A 22,645-nucleotide genomic window follows, 5' to 3' on the forward strand; every position below is an offset into this window, starting at 1 on the left:
TCGTGCCTGTGGGGAGGTCTGCCTCGCTGCCAGCTTCGATACCATCCTCGCCTTGGGAGCCCTAGGCGCCCGAGAGACTGACTGCCCAGGCGCAGCCACGACAACCTGAGGATCGCCCTCCCGCGCAGTCGGCACGGGCAACGGTTCTCGGGGAACCGGCAGCTCGGCCTGACTCCCCGGGGTCACCTCAACTTCCCCGGCCGAGGGGTCAAGTACCCCCTCGGTCTGCCCCCACTCTTCGGACCAGGACCCCGATGTCCCGGCCCCGGATACCGACGGCACCAGCCCGCTCGGGGGCTGGCTTGACGACCCCTGGCCTAGCCTCAGATCCGGGCTGAGGCCAAGGCGGGCAGCCATATCGTCGTCTTCATCGTCGTCTTCATCGTCGTCGTCATCGTCAGGCGTCTTCGGCGACGGCTCCCTCGAGAGCCCATCCCTCTCCTGCCGACGACGGAGCCTTTCCAAGGCATCCCGAGCCCGCGTCCGCTCGCGGGCCCGAGCCTTCTTCGCATCCTTTTTCTCCTTCCTCTTCTCCGTGGCAACCCTCCGCGCAGCTCGGACCACCGCGTCCTCCGGGACCGGTGGCAGGGAAGGCTTGTGATGCCCTACCTCCTGGAGACAGACAAAAAGTCTCGGCTGTGAGAACCAAGGGCAATCCAACGCAAGGAGAAAGAAGGAGCGGACACTCACCAGGGACACACACCCGCAATCAGGACGCATCAAGGGCTGGGAAAGGGCGCCGGCGTCCGGCTTCCCCAACGTGACGGCTACCCGCCTGTGGAGGTCGTCGACAGGAAGGGGATCCGAGGACATCCGCAAACCCTCCAAGTCAGCCCCCGACGTCATCTCCCAAAGCGGCAGCCGCCGCTCCGTCAAGGGAAGCACCCTCCGGCGATGAATGGCGGCGACCACTCCCGCAGCGGTGAGCCCTCCCTTCCACAACTCCTCTAGGGCCTTCAAAAGGGGCTGGAGATTCTTCTGTCTGTCGCGCGGGGTCCCGTAGCGCCAGATATTGGCGGCGGCGGTCACCACTCGCTGAGAAAACGACGGGAGCCTCCCGTCGTCATTTCGGAGATAGAACCACCGGCGCTGCCACCCTTTGTTCGAGGACGCAAGAATGGCAGGGATATACTGCGGCGCCCGCGCCTGCCTCAACTGGAGGATGCAGCCACCATCCCGCACTGTCGTGCGGACCCTTCTCTCCCTCGTCGGCGAGGCAAAAAGCTCCACGGAGAAGAAATGAGTCCACAGGTCCCAGTGAGGGTCAATCCCCAAGTATCCTTCACAAACCGCCGCGAAGATGGCGGCTTGCGAGATGGAGTTAGAACTGAGGTTGTGCAGCTCCACCCCGTAGACATGCAGAATCGACCGCATAAAACGGCTTGCCGGCACTCCGAACCCCCGCTCGTGAAAGGAGACGAAGCTCACGACATACCCCAGCGGCGGGGACGAGGCGGCTCCGCTCGGAGGGGCCATCCACTCCGGCTGCGGGTCACCGGAGAGAGGGCGAAGCAAACCCTCAGCAACAAGGGCCTCCAGGTCATCCGCCGTGACGGTGGAGAAAGGCCACGGGTCGCGCGGCGGAACAATGGTCACCCGATCGGCCATCACCAAGCAGAAGAGGTGGCGGTGGGAAGGGCTGGGTGAGCGGTTTCCTTTCTCTGGCTATTCCCTCGGGTTGTGAAAACCTAAGAAGGAGGCAAGTAGCAGAGTAAAAAACCGTCACCGATCCCTCTCCCGAATATATAAAGGCCCAGGCGAGACCCATTCAACACTTCGCCCAAACCCGCCGTGGGATTCAAAACTCAAAGCGAAACGCCCGTTCCTCGAACGGCTCGTGCATGCGTAACGGCCGCCCCATGAACCACTCGTCCCGTCGCATTAACTCTGCAGCAGGACGGGCGGCACCTTTGGCGGGCGAAGCTGGCGACGCTTCACCTCCGCCATAATGACCGCGTCAAAAAAGGTGCGCTACGTCATTCGATTTCGTATCCTTTCCCTCTTCCTCTTTCTCTCTCTTACAACAGGGACCAGGAAATGGGATACCCCGAAAGGGATCTTTCTCCGCGAAGGAAACGGGCCCCGAGCCCCCCTACTGATCAGAGGTTCGAAGGCTGGCCCCTCGGAGGGGTTCAACAGCCGCCTCAGAGCGCTCGGGCTCCGCACCCACTACTGGTCAGAGGTTCGAAGGCCGGCCCCTCGGGAGGGTTCAACGGCCGCCTCAGGCCACTCAGGCTCCGCGCCCACTACTGATCAGGGGTTCGTAGGCTGGCCCTCGAAGGGTTCACAGCCGCCTCAGACGCAGAGCGAGGGATGACCCTGGGTACGTTCGATACATAACCAAGGCTCGGGCTACGCTCCCGAGGTACCCTAGGACATTTCCGAGACCAACGGGAACGATTTTGTAACGGAATCCCATCAGAGGGAGGCATCGAGCCCTCGGACCCCGTCAAAAGGGGATCGGGTCCGGCAAATCACCCGCAGGTACTTTTGGAGCGCGCCTCCGAGCCACTAGCCGACCCCTAACAAATGGGGCACGGGCGTCCACTCGGATTACCCGTTAGCAGCTCACTGGAGACACCATGTTTGGCGCCCTCCAAGGGCAACATGGCGCTTCTCCCCCCTCCTCCTTGTGGAAAGGCGACGCAGGGGCGTATGTAAAAAAGTCGAGTTTGTCCTTGACCGTCCTCTCGCTCTGTGCGGAGGCTCAGGGGCTGCTCTCGCGAACCCGGCTCCGGCCAAACCGTTGACAGCGTCAACATACCAGCCCAAGAACTTGGAACTCGACTGAGCACCCGGGCTACGGCCAGCTCGCATGAGGGAACAACCAGACCGGCCGAAGCATCACAAAACGCATTAAGACCTCGAAGGAGTCAAACCACTCCTCCGAGGCCTCGAGGGCTACACCCGGCGGGTGCGCTCGCGCGCACCCACCTGAACAAAACGCAACCGAGAAAGGTCGGTCCCCTTGCAAAAAAATGCGACAAAAGCCTCCAAGCGAGTATTAACACTCCCTTCGAGGCTCGGGGGCTACTGTCGGGGACCATAATTAGGGGTACCCCCAAGACTCCTAATCTCAGCTGGTAACCCCCATCAGCACAAAGCTGCAAAGGTCTGATGGGTGCGATTAAGTCAAGGCTCGGGCCACTCAAGGGACACGATCTTGCCTCGCCCGAGCCCAGCCTCGGGCAAGGGCAGCCGACCCCGGAGGATTTACGTCTCGCCCGAGGGCCCCCTCAAGCAACAGACACACCTTCGGCTCTCCCGAGGCCCAGCCTTCGCCAAGAAGCAACCTTGGCCAAATCGCCACGCCGACCGACCATATCGCAGGAGCATTTAATGCAAGGATGGCCTGACACCTTATCCTGACGCGTGCTTGTCAGTCGACAGAGCCGAAGTGACCGCAGTCACTTCGCCGCTCCACTGACCGACCTGACAAGAAGACAGCGCCGCCTACGCCACTCCAACTGCTGTGCCACTCGACAGAGTGAGGCTGACAGCAGCCAAGTCCGGCCTCGGGTGCCATAGGAAGCTCCGCCTCGCCCGACCCTAGGGCTCGGACTCGGCCTTGGCCCCGGAAGTCGACGAGCTCCGCCTCGCTCGACCCCAGGGCTCAGACTCGGCCACGGCCCCGGAAGACGACGAACTCCGCCTCACCCGACCCCAGGGCTCGGACTCGGCCTTGGCCCCGGAAGACGACGAACTCCGCCTCGCCCGACCCCAGGGCTCGGACTCGGCCTCGGCCCCGGAAGACGACGAACTCCGCCTTGCCCGACCTAGGGCTCGGACTCGGCCTCGGCCCCGGAAGACGACGAACTCCGCCTTGCCCGACCCCAGGGCTCGGCCCTGGCCTCATCCGACGGTCTCCGCCTCGCCTGACCCAGGGGCTCGGACTCGACCTCGACCTCAGAAGACAGACTCGACCTCGACCTCGGAGGAGCCTCCGCCTCGCCCGACCCAGGGCTCGGACCGACCACGTCGCAGGAGGGGCCATCATTGCCCTACCCCTAGCTAGCTCTGTCTACGGGGAACAAGACCGGCGTCCCATCTGGCTCGCCCCGGCAAAGCAAATAATGATGGCGCCCCGCGTGCTCCATGACGACGGCGGCTCTCAGCCCCCTTACGGAAGCAAGGAGACGTCAGCAAGGACTCGACAGCCCCGACAGCTGTCCTTCCGCCAGGCTCCAGCGCTCCTCCGACGGCCACGACATCTCATGAACAGGGTGCCAAAACCTCTCCGGCTGCCACGACGGCATGTACTTAGGGCACTAGCTCCTCTCTGCTAGACACGTTAGCACACCGCTACATCTCCCATTGTACACCTGGACCCTCTCCTTACGCCTATAAAAGGAAGGTCCAGGGCCCTCTTACAGGGGGTTGGCCGCGCGGGGAGGACGGGACGACGCGTGCAGGCCTCTCGCTCCCTCCCACGCGGACGCTTGTAACCCCCTACTGCAAGCGCACCCGACCTGGGCGCGGGACAAACACGAAGGCCGCGGGTTTCCCCTTTTACGTCTGACTCCCTCCGGTTTTTCCCCCCTTTGCGCTCCGTCTCGCGCCGACCCATCTGGGCTGGGGCACGCGGCGACAATTTACTCGTCGGTCCAGGGACCCCCCGGGGTCGAAATGCCGACATGGCCGAACCACGGGATAAACCACTGTGCATATCTTTGTTGATCTTCTTGTGGTTATTGTGTTTTGCAAGAACTCCTCTCTAGCCATTTGGCTTTACTGTGCTAACTCCTAATCAAGCTTTGTGGATTAAGTTTCAAGTTTTTATAGGATCACCTATTCACCCCCCTCTAGGTGCTCTCAATCGTCACACGGATTAGATCACAGATGTAAATCGGCACCGACACACGTTTGTGTTCCTGGGGAAGTTACAGGTTACCACTTGGGTGCAAGTCGCTAGCACGCAGACGGTGATTGCGCCTAACGTTCACTATCGAAATTCGGCTCTTTGCCGAGTGCCAAATAATTTGCCTAGTGTTTTCTTTCGAGCACTAGACAAGGAATTTTTCAAACTACCTCGGAGGAAAAACCACCAAAATAAAAGTTGTATGCCTTGAAATGTAATGAAACTTTGTAATTGACAATTTTTTTATTTGAAATCATCTTATCATAGAAAAATTCGTATGAAGTTTTCAAATTTGAAATTCAAATTTTGTAAACGGCCTCGGATGTAGAAACTATCATAATAGAAGTTGTAGATATTGAAAAGTAATGCAACTTTATAGTTGACAACACTTTCAATTGAATTAATTTAGTGCTTCAGATAATCAAATCACTCTTGGTTTGTTATAATACATAAGGAATGAAAACGTAATATAAACATAATTGATATAGTAGTGTAGTGGTAGATAAGATTATACGCGAGAGAGAGGTTTTGAGTTCTAATCTTGCCATTCACATAACACATAAATTTGATTCAATTCAAAAAATGGTGAAAAAAAGATAAGGCGATGGGTATGACAATGGTGGTGGTTGGGGAAGTTGTTCCCCTAATTTAAAAAAAAGTTTGCTATTTTTTGGGTTTTTTTTGATTCTTAATTTGACAGTGCTTTTCTTTGCCAAGCGTCCGAAAAAAGTACTTGGCAAAGAATCCTTTGCCGATAAAATGTTTACCAAGTGTAACACTCGGCAAAGGCTTGTAAAATGGCATTTGCCGAGTGTCTGGAACACTCGACAAAGAAGGCGAGTCCGGTAGTGAGGCTGTAGACCCCTAAATATATATGTAAATATATGTATGGTATTATTGTATTAATAAATTCTTTGGGAAATAAAATAAGGATTTATGGTAACCAAGGTATTAATAGTGAGACATATATATATACTAGTCATATGACCGTGCATTGCTACGATTTATATATATATATATATGTGACATAGGATAAGTTTTGTTTTAATAAAGTACAAATATATGTTTTCTATTGATTAGATAGATGTGAATGTGGAGCCAACAACCAAGGTTCAAACACTCACTTATACATACTTTCACCTTGTTTTTTACATAAACTCTCTTATTATAGTAGTAGAGAAGATATTATAGGAGTGCGGGTTGATTATAAAGAAAATATAGGGTTTTTTAAAAAATATTGACGCGAGACGACCGTTAAAACTGGTGCTTTAATATAGTAGAGATATATTTAGTAACTAAATATATGAAATTATGCATCATACTGGATTTACTTATTAAATTGGAGAATTTAAATCCTAAAGTTTGAAATTGGTCCAATTCAAATTTGAAATTTAGAACTCAAATAAGGGAAAGGAAATCAGGAAAATGAAAAAAGGAAAATAAATAAGAAAACTGTGTCTGGGGCTCTGGGCCATTTCCCCCTACCGGTCGGCCCGCATAACCCTTCTCCACGCCGTTGGCCTGGCTGGAATCACGCGTCGACACGCAGGCCCTGCCTGTCAGCGCGTCGGTGCTCACTTCTGCATGGTGACACCGATACCCGGGCCCCACTACTTCTTCTCCCCGCGCGCGCTCGACTCACACCTATCGCTAGCAGGTGGCCCCACCGACTCAGTCGCACAGCAGCCCCTTCTCTGCCTCCGCTCGCGAGGCGGACGCTGCCGTAACCACCGCGCGATGACACCAGACTCCAGTTGGCTCAAGGGCCCTCCAACCAACTCGTCTGCGTGGAAGATAAAAGCTCCCTAGGGTCTCGCCCACACTGTCGTATTCCCACCGCCGTCCTGCAATCGCCGTGAGCTGAGAGGGAGATTCACGCCGCTGCCGTGGGATTCACACCAGCGCCTCCGCTTGGGTGCCAATCGCCCGCTCGCAAGCTTCGCCGAGTCGTGGGGAAGGTTTCCGAAGGCCAACGCTAAGGATTTGTCGTCGGGACCCAGGGAATTCATCACCGGAGTTGCGCCCGACCGCGGAGCCGCTCCTCGCCGTGGTTCTCCCTGCACTGCGACCCTCGTTGTCGGTAAGTGCATTCCTCAGATCTGCAAGCATCTAGTGTCCACGTAGCACCATCTAGGTCAGAGTTCATGGGCTGGGGCGGGTAAAACGCGAGGTCCGACCATGGCGCCGCCGTGGAATGTTACCCGCCGCCGTGTTCAGTCACCGGGTTGGGGAGGAAGGTTGTGCGTCGTCGATCATGTGGACGATGACCCCGATTAGAAGATGGGTATCCCAGATTACTTCCCTTGATGAGGATGTTGTGCCCCCAAATGGTATTCCTCACCCCATGCATGGCCATACAGTGAGTGGGAACTAGAACATCCCCCATCATTAGGTGCACTAGAATAAGAAGGCGCCCTATCGGGCGCTCTACCAGATCAGTGAGTAAATTGTTGATGAGTAACCACGCTAATAACTATGTTATAGATCCACAGAATAGTCATTAGTGAGTTGATGTGAAAAATGATGGCAAAGGAAAAATACCATACCCTAAAAAAAGTCACAACATGTATTTACAAAAAAAACTTATTAGTTCCGGGACAAAAACATAATCCACGCTGCTGCAACAGCTAGTCACCAATTGACTTAAATTTCAGAAAATATTATTGTATATCAAGATTGCCTAAAATCTCGATGATAGGAGATTGGACATGCTCGTTCCTCCATGCCAACATTTTATCCAATCAATTTCTATATCAAATATTGTCTTATAAGTCTAGTATTCCACAGCATGTACCAATATTCTTGATTTTCCACCTGTACACATCGAACCTCTATATCCGTAGCAGTCAAATGTGTGATCAGCGCACTCGAATTTTACAGCAGTCAGGGAACTATAACCATTTCAACAACCCAATGTGGCAATGTGAATATGAGTGAAATTCTCTGAAAATGGCAGGCTCCCAGGTTAAATTACCTCCCCACCAATCAAAATTCGAGCATATGAGGATCAACATGACTACTTTCTAGCTCAATTTCAGAAGGCTCCAATGCACAAATCCAAGCTAGATAACTTGACATAGTCAATCATTCCTAACGAAGCCAAAGGCAATGATTTCACAGGGATAAAAAGCCTTGGGACCATAGCTAGTGGAAGCTTCATGATGAGCCAGTTTCGAAGTGGTGCAATGGTATCTCAGTACGAATTTAATACACTATAACCCCGAGTACATTTTTGAAACTGATCACTACTCTTCCATTTGTGATTAAGTATAGAATATTTAAACACAAATGCATGCAGGTTATTTTGGTCCGTACGGCGATGCAATTTTTGTGTCCGTACAGTGATGCTATTTTTATTTATGATTAAGTATAGAATATTTAAACACAAATGCATGCAGGTTATTTTGGTTAGTTAGTTGTGAATGTGGGCTGAGAGCCAACAAACTTTGTTTGAATTTCCATTTGTGCGTTAATTATAACTTTTACCATTTTAGTTTCTTAAGTCGTCAAAAATAATTCAAAGTAAAAAAAGGGCCATCGATAATTTCTAAGAAAGTAACTCCTAAAATATATAAAAAACAGATTTAAAGAGAGCTTTTTAGGAGGCGTAGTTTTTTTTTACGAGGGATGATATGCTTGCACGACATTCTGGTCGCGGCCAGTGGCGGATCCAGGATTGATCTAAGAGGGGGGCTATTAAGCTAAGGCTAATTTTTTTTAAACCAAACAAAAAAATATAATTGATGTTTAATATGACACCAGAATCAAGATATAATTTAAACATTTAAGAAATATGTATCAAAAAATGTATGACTAAATTTGTTCATCTTATTCTTATAAACATGGAACTACTACCAAATAAATAATCAAATCAAAACTTCAAACTAAAGCAAACAATATCACACGTTTCACCTTAGACAGGGGTGTGGTCGCTGCTTGGCTGCTTGTGCAGATCCGCGCGCAGGACAACGAGCGGCTGGGCGGGGCGGCGGCTGGACGACGGGTTGACAACTTGGACGTAGCGGCGGGGCGGCAAGTAGGGCGACTGGGCGAGCGACTGCCGACTGGGCTGGGTGAGCACCGAGCGGCGAGCAGGCAGCACCACAGCGGCTGTGCGAGCGCCGGGCAGGCAGCATCGCAGTGGCTGGGCGAGCGACGGCGGGCAAGCAGCGATGGGCAGGCAGCGGCTGCTGGCTGGGCGAGTAGGGCGAGACACTGGGCTAGGCCTTTTTCCTGTCACTGTATTTGCTAGGCCGCGACCGGGGCTGCAGCCCGGGCAGCCCCGGGCGCAGATCCGCCACTGGTCGCGGCCGTCTCCATCCGCGCCACGGCGCGGCCACGCGACTTGGACTTCGTCACTACCGTCGGACCGTGCCTCGCGTTGAAGGAGACAGGCAACCTCAACCTGGCATGAGAGCAGTGGCGGAGCTCTATAAAATTAACGCCCCGGGCCACTCTATAAAACTTGAAGGTTAATTTAAACAGTCCCTAATATATTGTACAACTAAATATACCGCTAGAAAAATATACCACAAACATAGACTAAAATAGTATTTACTTTAATTCAGCATCTAAAAATATAATAAACTTGATAAAAACATAAAGGTACCTAATTAGAGACGATTTGGTCCTTCTCCGCCTCTAATAACTTTATCAACATTAGTACGTGAATTTGAAACTACATATTGCAAGTTAAATATTTATATAAAATGAGAGATACAACATGACAATATCAATCTACCATCACATAAACATTTAACAATCTAGTATTTAGCTCGTTGTTTACTAGTAACAAAAAAGAAGCTAAGAAAATGAGAAGCGCTTACAGATAGTAGGACTTGCTGGCGGCTGGCCGAGTCACGAGTGGGCACTGGCCGTCTGGCCGTTTGGCCGAGTGTTACTTCACGGAATCATCACATAGACGCATAGGAATATTCGAATATGCACCGAACGCCTCACCTTGCTTCCTGCTGGTTGAACGCACGACGCACCGCGCACGCCGGCCGCACGGAACCTGGACGCGGGACGCCTGGCTCACTGGCTGGATGGTTGGCTGGACCGGACCTGGCGACTTGCCGCTGCCGCGTCGACGGCCAGCCGGATGGGGAGACGCCGGGCGCGGACGACGCACGGGCAGGGCGGTAATCGGCACGGACGCAGAACACTGCAGGGCGACGGCCGACGACGAACGACGGACCGTGGAGGCGTCGGGCACGGACCTAACTCCACTCATCCACCAGTCTGCGCCGACAGCCGCACGGCGCATCGGCTGGCAGGCCTCTGTGTTTGGCCCGTTAGGGTTTATTTTAGGCCAAAATCTGTAGTACGCACTACATATATAAAATTGTTTTGGGCTACGACCCGGGCCACGGCCCAGGTGGCCCTGGTCTGATATCCGCCCCTGCATGAGAGTATGTGGACATACGACTGCGCGTATTTTTCGGTGCAGAGGGCTTAATTTTCTCAGGTGATAAGAGTTTGGAGAGTGGGTTTCGAGAGTCGGTAGAGAGATATTTTTAATCTTGTAAAAAATAGATTAGGAGAATAATTTGGGAGGTCTAGGATATACTCTTGCTCAATATAAATACTCTCGCATTTCAACTTTTCAACGAGGGAAGAAGCGGGAGGAGTCCACGTGGAACCCATACCCGAGCGACGGGGGGAGGCCCTGCTCATTGGAGACCGGCCCCCGCGGGCCCAGGTCCCAGCTTCCTCCCCCGCAGGTCGCAACACACAGTCCCCGCTGCCGCTACGGTGGCCGGTGGCCGGTGGGTGACAGGCGATCGCGCGGTGGGTGGTCGTCGGGTGCACAAGCACAACACAATGCGGTCAGGGAAAAGCGCGAGGCGAATCCACTCCACCGCTCGGCCTCGTCGGTAGCGGCACGCCCCAACACAACTTTTCAGGCCTTCTCATTGTGCGTCTGTGCCTGCCCGGGGAGCCCAAAATTATTAACCGGCGGCCTCAGCACACCGCCCCTCACCCCACTCACCGCAAATTTTCGGGTCCGTGATCACGCGGCCACGCGTCGACGCAGTGGTGGCTGGAGAGCCCCGAATCGCGGACAGCGTATGAATCCCCTTCAGGTTTTAATAGAAGAGAAAATAGATTAGGAGAATAATTTGGGAGGTCTAGGATATACTCTTGCTCAATATAAATACTCTCGCATTTCAACTTTTCAACGAGGGAAGAAGCGGGAGGAGTCCACGTGGAACCCATACCCGAGCGACGGGGGGAGGCCCTGCTCATTGGAGACCGGCCCCCGCGGGCCCAGGTCCCAGCTTCCTCCCCCGCAGGTCGCAACACACAGTCCCCGCTGCCGCTACGGTGGCCGGTGGCCGGTGGGTGACAGGCGATCGCGCGGTGGGTGGTCGTCGGGTGCACAAGCACAACACAATGCGGTCAGGGAAAAGCGCGAGGCGAATCCACTCCACCGCTCGGCCTCGTCGGTAGCGGCACGCCCCAACACAACTTTTCAGGCCTTCTCATTGTGCGTCTGTGCCTGCCCGGGGAGCCCAAAATTATTAACCGGCGGCCTCAGCACACCGCCCCTCACCCCACTCACCGCAAATTTTCGGGTCCGTGATCACGCGGCCACGCGTCGACGCAGTGGTGGCTGGAGAGCCCCAAATCGCGGACAGCGTATGAATCCCCTTCAGGTTTTAATAGAAGAGATGAGGTGATCGAAGTGACTAGCAATTTGCAGGCTCAAATGGGGTTAAACCAAGACAACATGCAACTTGCGGTGAATGAGTTTATCCCTCAATAGTAATTTATCAACGAATCAGAATAAATGGCCCCCGAAGATCCTATAGATTTGGAAGGGGATTTTCACAATCAAACAAATGATCAGTCACATGATTTAATTTTCTTCGATCAATCGGGATGAACCGCTTGTTACCTTAGAGCCATTGGGCAAGATGTCACCTTTACCATAGAAGACCTCATGGCTAGAATTTATGGGCAATCTTCAAGCTCCTCAAAAGATTTTAAGATTAGCTCAACCCCATAACTTGCTCAGTTATTCGCATGGTGGGAAATGTGAAGATTAGGCTAACAAGTGACAACTACCTTTAAATTTGCTGTCTAATATGGTATGGTTGAACTTCTAAAAGTGCTTATCTATCCTCGCTCCTCGGCTTGATGATTTAGGCCTAGAAACGGCTGGCTTGGCAATTGTACCTTTCAAACCTGCATGGGCTACTCAACTTCTAACCCTTTAGGCCTCTATTTTGGTTTCACCTAGATCTGCCCCCTCATTCTAACATGGATGTCTGTACTCCTGTACTTATTGAGCAGGAGGGACATCAGGTTGGGGGCTTCGATGCCTCCTAGGGGCCCCTGGTGGCCTCTAGGGTGGTGTATGATAGCATGGTGAACCTGGGTGCATGGCTTAAAATTCCTAGGCTAACATCTATTTCTAACCCTGCTTCCACTAGTTGTTTCTTAGGTTTGTGGGAGTCCAAGACTCAACTTGATTATGAAGACCCAACTTGTTCCACTGGCAGATAGACCCAAGAAGAAGAGTAGAATGATTTATGAACATGTCAACCTAGAGGCTTCGTGTCAGGGATATGGTCCTCGGTTCATGGGGCCCATCAGATGGCAAGCACACTGGGGAAATGGCCCTGACATCTGCGGCCCATCGGTTAGCTAGAGGAGATAGGTAATGTCTACCCTAAAAGACCCCCCTCGGACGAACCCCGTGGCACTGAGCTTGGTGTCGGGTGTAGCGGACCCTAACAGGGGGCCGAGCGTGTCGAAGGGAAACCACTCGAGTGGATCCCGACTCGAGACTTGAAAGGGAATTAGGCTTACACCTAGTCCCTAATTAATTTTGGTGGTTGAGTTGCCCAACACAAATAATTGGACTAACAAGTTTGCTCAAGTGTATAGATTATACAGGTGTAAAAGGTTCACACTCAGCCAATAAAAAGATCAAGTTTTGGATTCAACAAAGGAGGAAAGAGGCAACCGAAGGCACCTCTGGTCTGGGGGCACCGGACTGTCCGGTGCACCAGAGGACTCCAACTCGAACTCGCTACCTTCGGGAATCTCCAACGGCTAGTCCGCTATAATTCACCGGACATGTCCGGTGTACACCGGACTGTCCGGTGCAACTCCGGAGCAACGGCTATTCGGCGCCAACGGCTACCTGCAACGCAATTAATGCGCGCGCAGCGCGCGCAGAAGTCAGGCGCGCCCATACTGGCGCACCGGACATGGTACAATGCATGTCCGGTGCGCACCGGACATCCAGGCGGGCCCACAAGTCAGAAGCTTCAACGGTCAGAATCCAACGGCAGTGATGATGTGGCGGGGGCACCGGACATGTCCGGTGTGCACCGGACATGTCCGGTGTGCACCGGACTGTCCGGTGCGCCATCGAACAGACAGCCTCCACCAACGGTCAAGTTTGGTGGTTGGGGCTATAAATACCCCAACCACCCCCACATTCATTGCATCCAAGTTTTTCACTTCTCAACCACTTACAAGAGCTAGGCATTCAATTCTAGACACACCAAAGAGATCAAATCCTCTCCAATTCCACAAAAAGCTTTAGTGATTAGCGAGAGAGATTTGCCGTGTTCTTTTGAGCTCTTGCGCTTGGATTGCTTCTTTTCTTTCTCACTTGCTCTTGTGATCAACACTCAATTGTAATAAAGGCAAGAGGCACCAATTGTGTGGTGGCCCTTGCGGGGAAGTTTTATTCCCGGCTTTGATTTGAGAAGAGAAGCTCACTCGGTCCGAGGGACCGTTTGAGAGAGGGAAGGGTTGAAAGAGACCCGGCCTTTGTGGCCTCCTCAACGGGGAGTAGGTTTGAGAGAACCGAACCTCGGTAAAACAAATTCGCGTGTCTCACTTCACTATTCGCTTACGATTTGTTTTGTGCCCTCTCTTGCGGACTTGATTATATTTCTAACGCTAACCCGGCTTGTAGTTGTGATTATTTTTGTAAATTTCAGTTTCGCCCTATTCACCCCCCCCCTCTAGGCGACTTTCAATTGGTATCAGAGCTCGGTGCTTCATTAGAGCCTAACCGCTCGAAGTGATGTCGGGAGATCACGCCAAGAAGGAGATGGAGACCGGCGAAAAGCCCACTACAAGCCACGGGAGCACTTCATCGGAAGAGTCCCGCACCAAGAGGAAGGAGAAGAAGAAGAGCTCCTCCAACAAAGGGAAGGAGAAGAAATCTTCTTCTCACCACAAAGAGAAGAAGGAGAGATCTTCCTCTCACAAGCCACATCGGAGTGGGGACAAGCACAAGAGGATGAGGAAAGTGGTCTACTATGAGACCGACACTTCATCAACATCGACCTCCGGCTCCGATGCGCCCTCCGTAACTTCTAAACGCCAAGAGCGTAAGAAGTTTAGTAAGATCCCCTTACACTATCCTCGTACATCTAGACATACTCCATTACTTTCTGTTCCATTAGGCAAACCACCAACCTTTGACGGTGAAGATTATGCTAGGTGGAGTGATTTAATGAAATTTCATCTAACCTCACTCCACAAAAGTATATGGAATGTTGTTGAGTTTGGAGCACAGGTACCATCCGTAGGGGATGAGGATTATGATGAGGACGAAGTGGCCCAAATCGAGCACTTCAACTTCCAAGCCACAACCATACTCTTGGCCTCTCTAAATAGAGAGGAATACAACAAGGTGCAAGGGTTGAAGAATGCAAAGGAAATTTGGGACCTCCTCAAGACCGCGCACGAGGGTGATGAACTAACAAAGATCACCAAGCGGGAAACGATCGAGGGGGAGCTCGGTCGCTTTCGACTCCGCCAAGGGGAAGAGCCACAAGACATGTACAACCGGCTCAAGACTTTGGTGAACCAAGTGCGCAACCTTGGGAGCAAGAAGTGGGATGACCACGAGGTGGTTAAGGTTATTCTTAGATCACTCATTTTCCTTAACCCCACTCAAGTTCAATTAATTCGTGGTAATCCTAGATATACTCAAATGACCCCCGAGGAAGTTATCGGGAATTTTGTGAGCTTTGAATGTATGATCAAGGGCTCCAAGAAGATCAACGAGCTTGATGAACCCTCCACGTCCGAAGCACAACCGGTGGCATTCAAGGCGACGGAGGAGAAGAAGGAGGAGTCTACACCGAGTAGACAACCAATTGATGCCTCCAAGCTCGACAATGAGGAGATGGCTTTGATAATCAAAAGCTTTCGCCAAATCCTCAAGCAACGGAAGGGGAAGGATTACAAATCCCGTTCCAAGAAGGTTTGCTACAAGTGTGGTAAGCCCGGTCACTTTATCGCTAAATGTCCATTATCAAGTGACAGTGACAGGGATAACGACAAGAAGGGAAAGAGGAAAGAAAAGAAGAGGTACCACAAGAAGAGGGGCGGCGATGCCCACGTGTGCCGCGAGTGGGACTCCGACGAGAGCTCCACCGACTCCTCCTCTGACGAGGACGCCGCCAACATCGCCGTCACCAAGGGACTCCTCTTCCCCAACGTCGGCCACAAGTGCCTCATGGCAAAGGACGGCAAAAGGAAGAAGGTAAAATCAAGATCCTCCACTAAATATGAAACCTCTAGTGATGAGGATGATGCTAGCAATGAGGAGGATAACTTGCGCGTTCTTTTTGCCAACCTTAACATGGAACAAAAGGAAAAACTAAATGAGCTAATTAGTGCCATCCATGAAAAGGATGACCTCTTGGATTCCCAAGAGGACTTACTAATCAAGGAAAATAAAAAGCATGTTGTAACACCCACTCTGTAATTTGTTAGAAATAATATCAATAGAGAAACAATTTCTCCTTATGTGAGCTTAACCTTTATGCATCATTACATGTGTACACCCTAGGTAAAAACAAATAATTATAATTAATAACATAAAAGCCACTAAAATATGCATCATGCATTCATGCTGGGATTTTATTTTGTGCATTTTGTGACAACATAAAATAATGTGAAAGGAAATATATCAAATTCTCTAAAGGGGGAATTCAAGAGTTTGAGCAAGAGAAGAAAGAATACTAAACAAAGATAAAGACAATAAATATAAGGAAATTAGTTAAACCTTCCTATTTGTGTTCAACTTGTACATAAAAAAAAGAATATAAGTTCACATATTAAAACTGAATTCAAATTTGAATTCTAGAAATTGAAAAGAGAAAGAAAAGGAAAAGAAAATGAAATAAAATAAAGGAAAACGGTACCTGGGCCTAATCTTCCGAAGTCGGCCCATTTACCTCACGCAACCTATCCACGCGGCCCAAACTCTTCTCCACCGCGCGCGCGCCTGGCATGCGGGCCCGGTCAGGCAGCCGTTGCGCGGTTTCCCCTTCGTCCCGGTGTCTCTGTCGCGTGGGCCCTGCCGTCAGTCGCACACCGCGCGCTGCTTGAACAAACTCTCCGACTATGGCGGACGGCCGCCGGGGTTCCTGCGATCGGCGCGGACTCTTCCCCCTTCACCCGTTAAATGGGAGCTGAGTCGCAGCCTTTCCTCCTCTTCGTCCTGCGCACAACATTAGCCGCGCCGCCGCCATAACCCCGCATACGGATTTGATCGCGTGTGTTGCGCCGCCGCCGCGGATACGCTCGACCTTCGTCGCCAAGGGCCGTGCCGCCGCTCGGGGGTCGTAAAGGTGTGCCCGAGCGTTCGCCGAACCACGTGGAAACCGTACGTGCGCTCAGACCGTGGCGACTGGCACCCGAACGGCGGGAATTGCTCGCCGGTCGTCATCCTCCGCCGTGTAGCCGCCCCGCTGCGTGGGCATTGATCATCGTTGCTCCTTTCTCGGGTATGTAACTCTGATCGCGTTCGCCATATCCTGTGCTACGTGTGTCCCAGTTCAGATCGAAGCTTTAGGCGCGGGGTCGGGTATTGGTGGATTCCGGCGATGGTGCTCCACCGTGGGGGCCCTGGTCGTCCCTTCGGCCGTAGGCTGGGGTAGAAGACGTGGCCACCACCGTCACTTGTTAGATGTACGGCTCGGATTAAAAACTGGGTACCGATTCGGACGCGTTTGCCTGAGACCGTTGATTAGAGATCCGATGGTAGGGATCAGATCTGGGCATCGTAAAACCTTGGCCGTTGATCTTAGATCATGTGGATTCCATTACGTACCGATTCGCGGACGCGGCGATCTGATCCGGCGCATTCGTTTTGGATCTGACGGCCAGAAACCACTGAGACCCCTTCGCGGGTACATTTTGCTAAAGAAACCCTAGGGTATTTTATAATGAACCCGCCGTTCCACTTCCATTGTTCTCTGTGTCTAGAACGACTTACCCCGAGCCCCCTGTGCTTAACTGAAATTGAGGCCCAGTCCAGTAGTGAATTAAATGGATTAAATGAAATAGAAATTGGATTTTTAATATGAAAATAAACCTTAGAACTTGTTTATTCCATAGAAAATGCATATGAACTCCAAATCACTCCATTCCAGTTGCAAAAATTTGGTAATTTTATTCTCTAACACTTAGTGTCTCTGTTTTATCATGACAACAGTAAGAAAATTAATCCCACACTTAATCCTATTTTAAACACATAAAACCTTTGAAAATCCATAACTTAAATTCTATAACTCCAAAAATTATGATTCCTGTTCCTAGAATTTTATTTTAATATGTAGAATATTTCTGTGTATTTTGTTTATATGTTTGGTGTAATGTTAATTTCTCTATATGCACTGTGCTTGTTTGTACTGTGGCGAGTAGAAGAACCCGTGACCGAGGATCCTGGTGAGCAGCAGATTGAAGTAGCTGAGCAGGAGCTCATTGAAGGCAAGTTGTGCCCTTGACCACTTTTTACCCAATAATGTTCTTTAATATCATTTATCCATGCATAGGTTAATTTTGATGGGACCCAATAGGTCACCCTAGATTGTTTATCTCATTACCTTGTTTACCCCTGAATCACTTGGGTAGTTTTGCTATTGCTTTACATGGTTTTGGGATAATCATTTATTATATCTATGTTCCAATTCTTTTGTTATTCTATTTATGTTCATGTCAAGATCATTAATGTTAATTGGAACATAGAGCTTAACTTGAGAAACACGTGCCACCACAAGGGTTTATGGACGCCCTTGGCTGATTAATTAGGAAAGCTAGTGGAAGACTACCTTACCCGAAAGGGGCAAGGGCAGTAGGGGAGTTGCATGCAAGGAGGTTCTCGGGTTGATTTAGCTGCGATGGCGGTCGGACGGGGGATTCTTGCAAGTGCTCTTCCCATAAACTGTAGCGGGTTTTCGGAAGCTAGTGGAACTTTGTAAAGGCCTCGTAGTGGATCCCTAGCCATTCACCTCGGTAGTGTCTAAGGGCCTAGCTAACCCTGGCGACATGGGATACACGACTTGTGGATAAAGGGTACAACCTCTGCAGAGTGTAAAACTGGTATACTAGCCGAGCTCACGGTCATGAGCGGCTCAGGACTCTCTGATGATTAAATTATGGAACCTAAACTCAATTTGTCATTTGCATTTGCATGGGTTTATTATTAATTTTGTTCTCTATTATTTTATTATGGTTTGGTATTTACTTACACTTAGTAACTGCTAATAAAAGTTTGACCAACATTAAAAGCAATGCTCAGCTTTAACCATTCTCTTTGATAAGCCTTACACTCCATGAGCTCCCACCTTTGGTGAGTTCATGTCACATTATTCCCCACAACTTGTTGAGCGATGATCATGTGTGAGCTCACTCTTGCTGTCTCACCCCCCCACAGGAGAAGAACAGGTGGTTCAGGAGGAGCCACAAAGCGAGGAGTTTGATCTGATCTAGGTGGCGTTTCTCAGTTGACATTGGCGCCAACGATCCTTAGTTCGTTTTATCTTTATTATTTATTTTGTAATAAGTCTTCCGCTATGTAATAAATACTCTGATGATTTATGACATTTATCTCTATACACTCTGTTATTATATATGTTGTCTTCTTGGCGCATGTATGAGATGCACCTGGCTTTGTTCCTTAAAGCCGGGTGTGACAGAAGTGGTATCAGAGGAAATGTTGACTGTAGGACGAGACCTAGATAGAAATGGACAAACCCTTTCCTACTTACCTTACTCTGACTCATTCTATACTCATCTCATCTTGATCTTGTCTCACCTTTTGCTATTCTACTCTGATTAATCTGATCTTTTCTACTCTAAGACAAGATGAATTTCACACCTTGGAATCCTACCACTATGATCTTTTTAAGAGATAGGGAACCCAAGACAAAATTTAAAACTATTTTCTTTATTTAAAAAAGATTGGTTGATTGTGCTCATGATAAATGCATGATTTGCTTCTTTGATTGATTGAATTATTATAGATGGACATCTTAGCATGTACCACCATAAGGTATTGAATTAGCTATGGTAGGTAAGATATTAATCCGCTTAGCTAATAAAATCCCCCAAAGTAACCTGATTTGTAAATACCTGCCTTGTCTATTATTCTCTTACCATATGTATCTAACTCAGATGGTCAATACCAGGCGGGGTGGTGGAATTGATTTACCGCCCAATCGACACACTCGGAGGATATTTAGACAACCCCAGCCACAACCAGTAGAGATGGATCCTCCACCACCGCCTCCACCGGCAAGAGTTGACCCACTGGTTGCAGCTCAGATGAGGATGATGCAACAGATGGCAGACACTATGACAGATATGCGTGCTCAGATGCAGCAGGAACGCCAGGAGATGCGCCAAGAGCGGGAGGATATACGTCGAGAGCTGCGCCAAGAACGAGAAGAGATACGTCAGGAAAGGAGGGTGCAACAACAGCAGTTGCAACAGCAAATGCAACAGCAACAGCAACAAGTACCACTGCCTCCACCACCACCACCAGTTCCACCCCGTGATAAGCATAGGGAGTTCATGAGTCATAAGCCACCTACATTCGCTAGCTCACCTGATCCACTGGACGCGGATGATTGGCTGAAGTCCGTTGAGAAGATGCTGAATATTGCACAATGTACTGACCGGGAGAAGGTTTTATATGCTTCTGGACGTCTGACAGGTCCTGCTGCTGACTGGTGGGATTCATATACTGCCGCCCACGATGCTGCTGATACTATCACTTGGGCAGAGTTCAGTACACAGTTCAGGAATTATCATATACCAGCTGGATTGATGAAGATTAAGAAGAAGGAATTTCTATCGCTGAAGCAAGGAAGCATGACAGTCAGCGAGTATCGCGACAAGTTTATCCAGTTATCCAGATATGCCCCTGATGAAGTTGCTGAAGATGAGAGGAAGCAGGAGCATTTTATTGAAGGACTTAATGGACCACTGCAGTATGCTCTAGTGGCACATACATTTCCATCATTTCAGAGGCTGCTTGATAAGACCCTGGCTATTGAACACAAGCGTGTTCAGCTGGGAGATTTGAAGAGAAAGGCTATATCTCAAGGACAAGGAAGCAGCAGTGTTCGACCTCGCTACAGTTCACCCCAGGGTACACCAGCTCGCACTGGCGGAGGCCAGCGCCCAATTCAGCAATCACCTTTGAGGACTCCACCTCCTCGACAGGCTACCCCTACCGGCACCCCGACGAAGTTTTCAGGACAGAGTCCAGGCACTACTTGTTACAAGTGTGGGAAGACTGGTCACTATGCAAATGTCTGCCCACAGAGGATTGCTACTACTCCAGTTCAGAACAGGCAGCAAACTCCAGGATCTGGCAAGGGATATTCTATTGCCAAAGTTAATCAAGTCAGCGTTGATGCTACTCCAGATGGTGCTGACATCGTGCTTGGTATGTTTTATGTTAATGCTATTCCTGCAACCATCTTATTTGATTCTGGTGCTACACATTCATTTATGTCTGCTAGATATGCCAACACAAATGTAATACCACTGCTAAATATGAGAAAACCAATGATAGTAATTACACCTAAAGGGCCTGTTGAGGCGAATCAAATGACACGTAGATTGACATTGACCATTATGGGTAGAGAATTTGGAGCTACTGCTATAATATTAGAGTCCAGCAGTATAGATCTGATCCTTGGTATGTCATGGTTAAGGAAGACAAAGGCCGTTATAGCATGTGGTAGAGGTACCATAGAACTCACTACCACTAAAGGAGAAAGATTTCAAGTTAATATTGCAGTAACCTCCTCATCCATGCGTGCAATGTTCTTTATACCTGAGGAGTTTGTTGGTGACAACATCCGGGTGGTTAGAGATTTTCCGGATGTCTTTCCAGAGGAGTTACCAGGGATGCCACCTGATAGAGAAGTTGAGTTTGTTATTGATCTCTTACCTGGAACCGCCCCTATGTCTAAACGGCCATATAGGATGTCCGTAGAGGAGTTGAAGGAACTTAAGAAGCAGTTAACTGAGTTACAAGAGGCTGGATACATTCGTCCGAGTTCCTCACCTTGGGGAGCGCCGGTTCTGTTTGTACAGAAGAAGGATGGATCACAGCGGATGTGTGTGGATTATAGATCTCTTAATGATGTCACTGTGAAGAACAAGTATCTGTTGCCCCGTATTGAGGATCTATTTGATCAGATGAGAGGTGCTAGAGTATTCTCGAAGATTGATCTCCGATCGGGTTACCATCAGATGAGGATTAGACCATCGGATATTCCTAAGACGGCTTTCTCGACTCGATATGGATTATATGAGTTCACTGTTATGTCGTTTGGATTAACCAATGCACCAGCTTATTTTATGAACTTGATGAATAAGGTGTTTATGGAGTATTTGGACCGATTCGTCGTGGTATTCATCGACGATATCCTTGTTTATTCCCAGAGTGATAGCGATCATGAGGAACATCTGAGATTGGTGCTACAAAAGCTACGAGATAACCAGCTATATGCCAAGTTTAGCAAGTGCGAGTTTTGGATTGGCGAGGTGCCATTTCTTGGTCATATTATTTCTAATGGAGGAATTTCAGTGGATCCTGCTAAAGTTAAGGAGATAATGGAGTGGAGAGTACCCACTACAGTTACTGAGATTCGGAGTTTCTTGGGATTAGCAGGATATTATCGGAGATTTATTGAAGGATTTTCTAATATTGCTAAGCCTATGACATCGCTTTTGGAGAAAGGAAGAGAATTTAAGCGGGACGAGAAGTGTCAAGACAGCTTTGATCAATTGAAGAAAAGATTGATGTCGCCACCAGTATTGGTTATGCCCGACCTACAGAAAGGATTTGATATCTATTGTGATGCATGTGGCCAAGGCTTAGGATGTGTGCTTATGCAAGAAGGACATGTGATTGCCTATGCGTCTCGTCAGTTACGGAAACATGAATTGAACTACCCCACTCATGACTTGGAATTGGCAGCCGTTGTGCATGCGCTTAAGATTTGGAGACACTATATCATGGGGACCAAGTGCCAAGTATATACGGATCATAAGAGTTTGAAGTATATATTCACTCAGAAGGATCTAAACCTTAGGCAACGCCATTGGTTGGAGCTTATTAAGGATTATGATTTGGAGATTCACTATCACCCGGGCAAGGCAAATTTGGTTGCAGATGCCTTGAGTCGAAAGGAGCATGTTCATTCAGCTATTGTTGCCCAGCTACCTGATGAGATTGTCGAGGACTTCAGGAGACTCAACCTGGGGATAGTTGCTCATACTAAAGGAGTTACGATTGATGTGGAACCTACTTTGGAGCAAGAAATCCGCAAAGGTCAACTTGATGATGCTAAAGTAAAAGAAATTAAGGATCTGATTACTGTGGGTCGAGTTCCGGAATTCACGGAAGATGAGCAAGGCACTGTTTGGTTCAAGGATAGGATATGTGTTCCTGATATTGAAAGCATTCGAGAGACTATTTTAAAGGATGCCCATGAC

The 22,645-nt window shown here is 49.7% G+C and overlaps 1 protein-coding gene across 2 annotated transcripts; it reads left to right on the forward strand.

Moving 5' to 3' along the window:
- Window positions 1-6,496: 6,496 nt before the first annotated feature.
- LOC118476315 (uncharacterized) lies at window positions 6,497-17,624 on the forward strand. Of its 2 annotated transcripts, none has more exons than XR_004856209.1 (2): window positions 6,497-6,938; window positions 17,552-17,624. XR_004856209.1 is itself a non-coding variant. In XM_035965284.1 (2 exons), the coding sequence occupies exon 2, from the start codon at window positions 13,911-13,913 to the stop codon at window positions 15,606-15,608; it is 1,698 nt and encodes a 565-aa protein (XP_035821177.1). In that variant the 5' UTR covers window positions 6,497-6,938; window positions 7,815-13,910; the 3' UTR covers window positions 15,609-17,267. The 2 variants fall into 2 exon arrangements, 1 of the variants encoding a protein (XP_035821177.1); XM_035965284.1 differs by lacking the exon at window positions 17,552-17,624 and adding an exon at window positions 7,815-17,267.
- The last annotated feature ends 5,021 nt before the right edge of the window (window positions 17,625-22,645 follow it).

This window comes from Zea mays, chromosome 2 (assembly GCF_902167145.1).
Source record: "Zea mays cultivar B73 chromosome 2, Zm-B73-REFERENCE-NAM-5.0, whole genome shotgun sequence".
NCBI lineage: Eukaryota > Viridiplantae > Streptophyta > Magnoliopsida > Poales > Poaceae > Zea > Zea mays.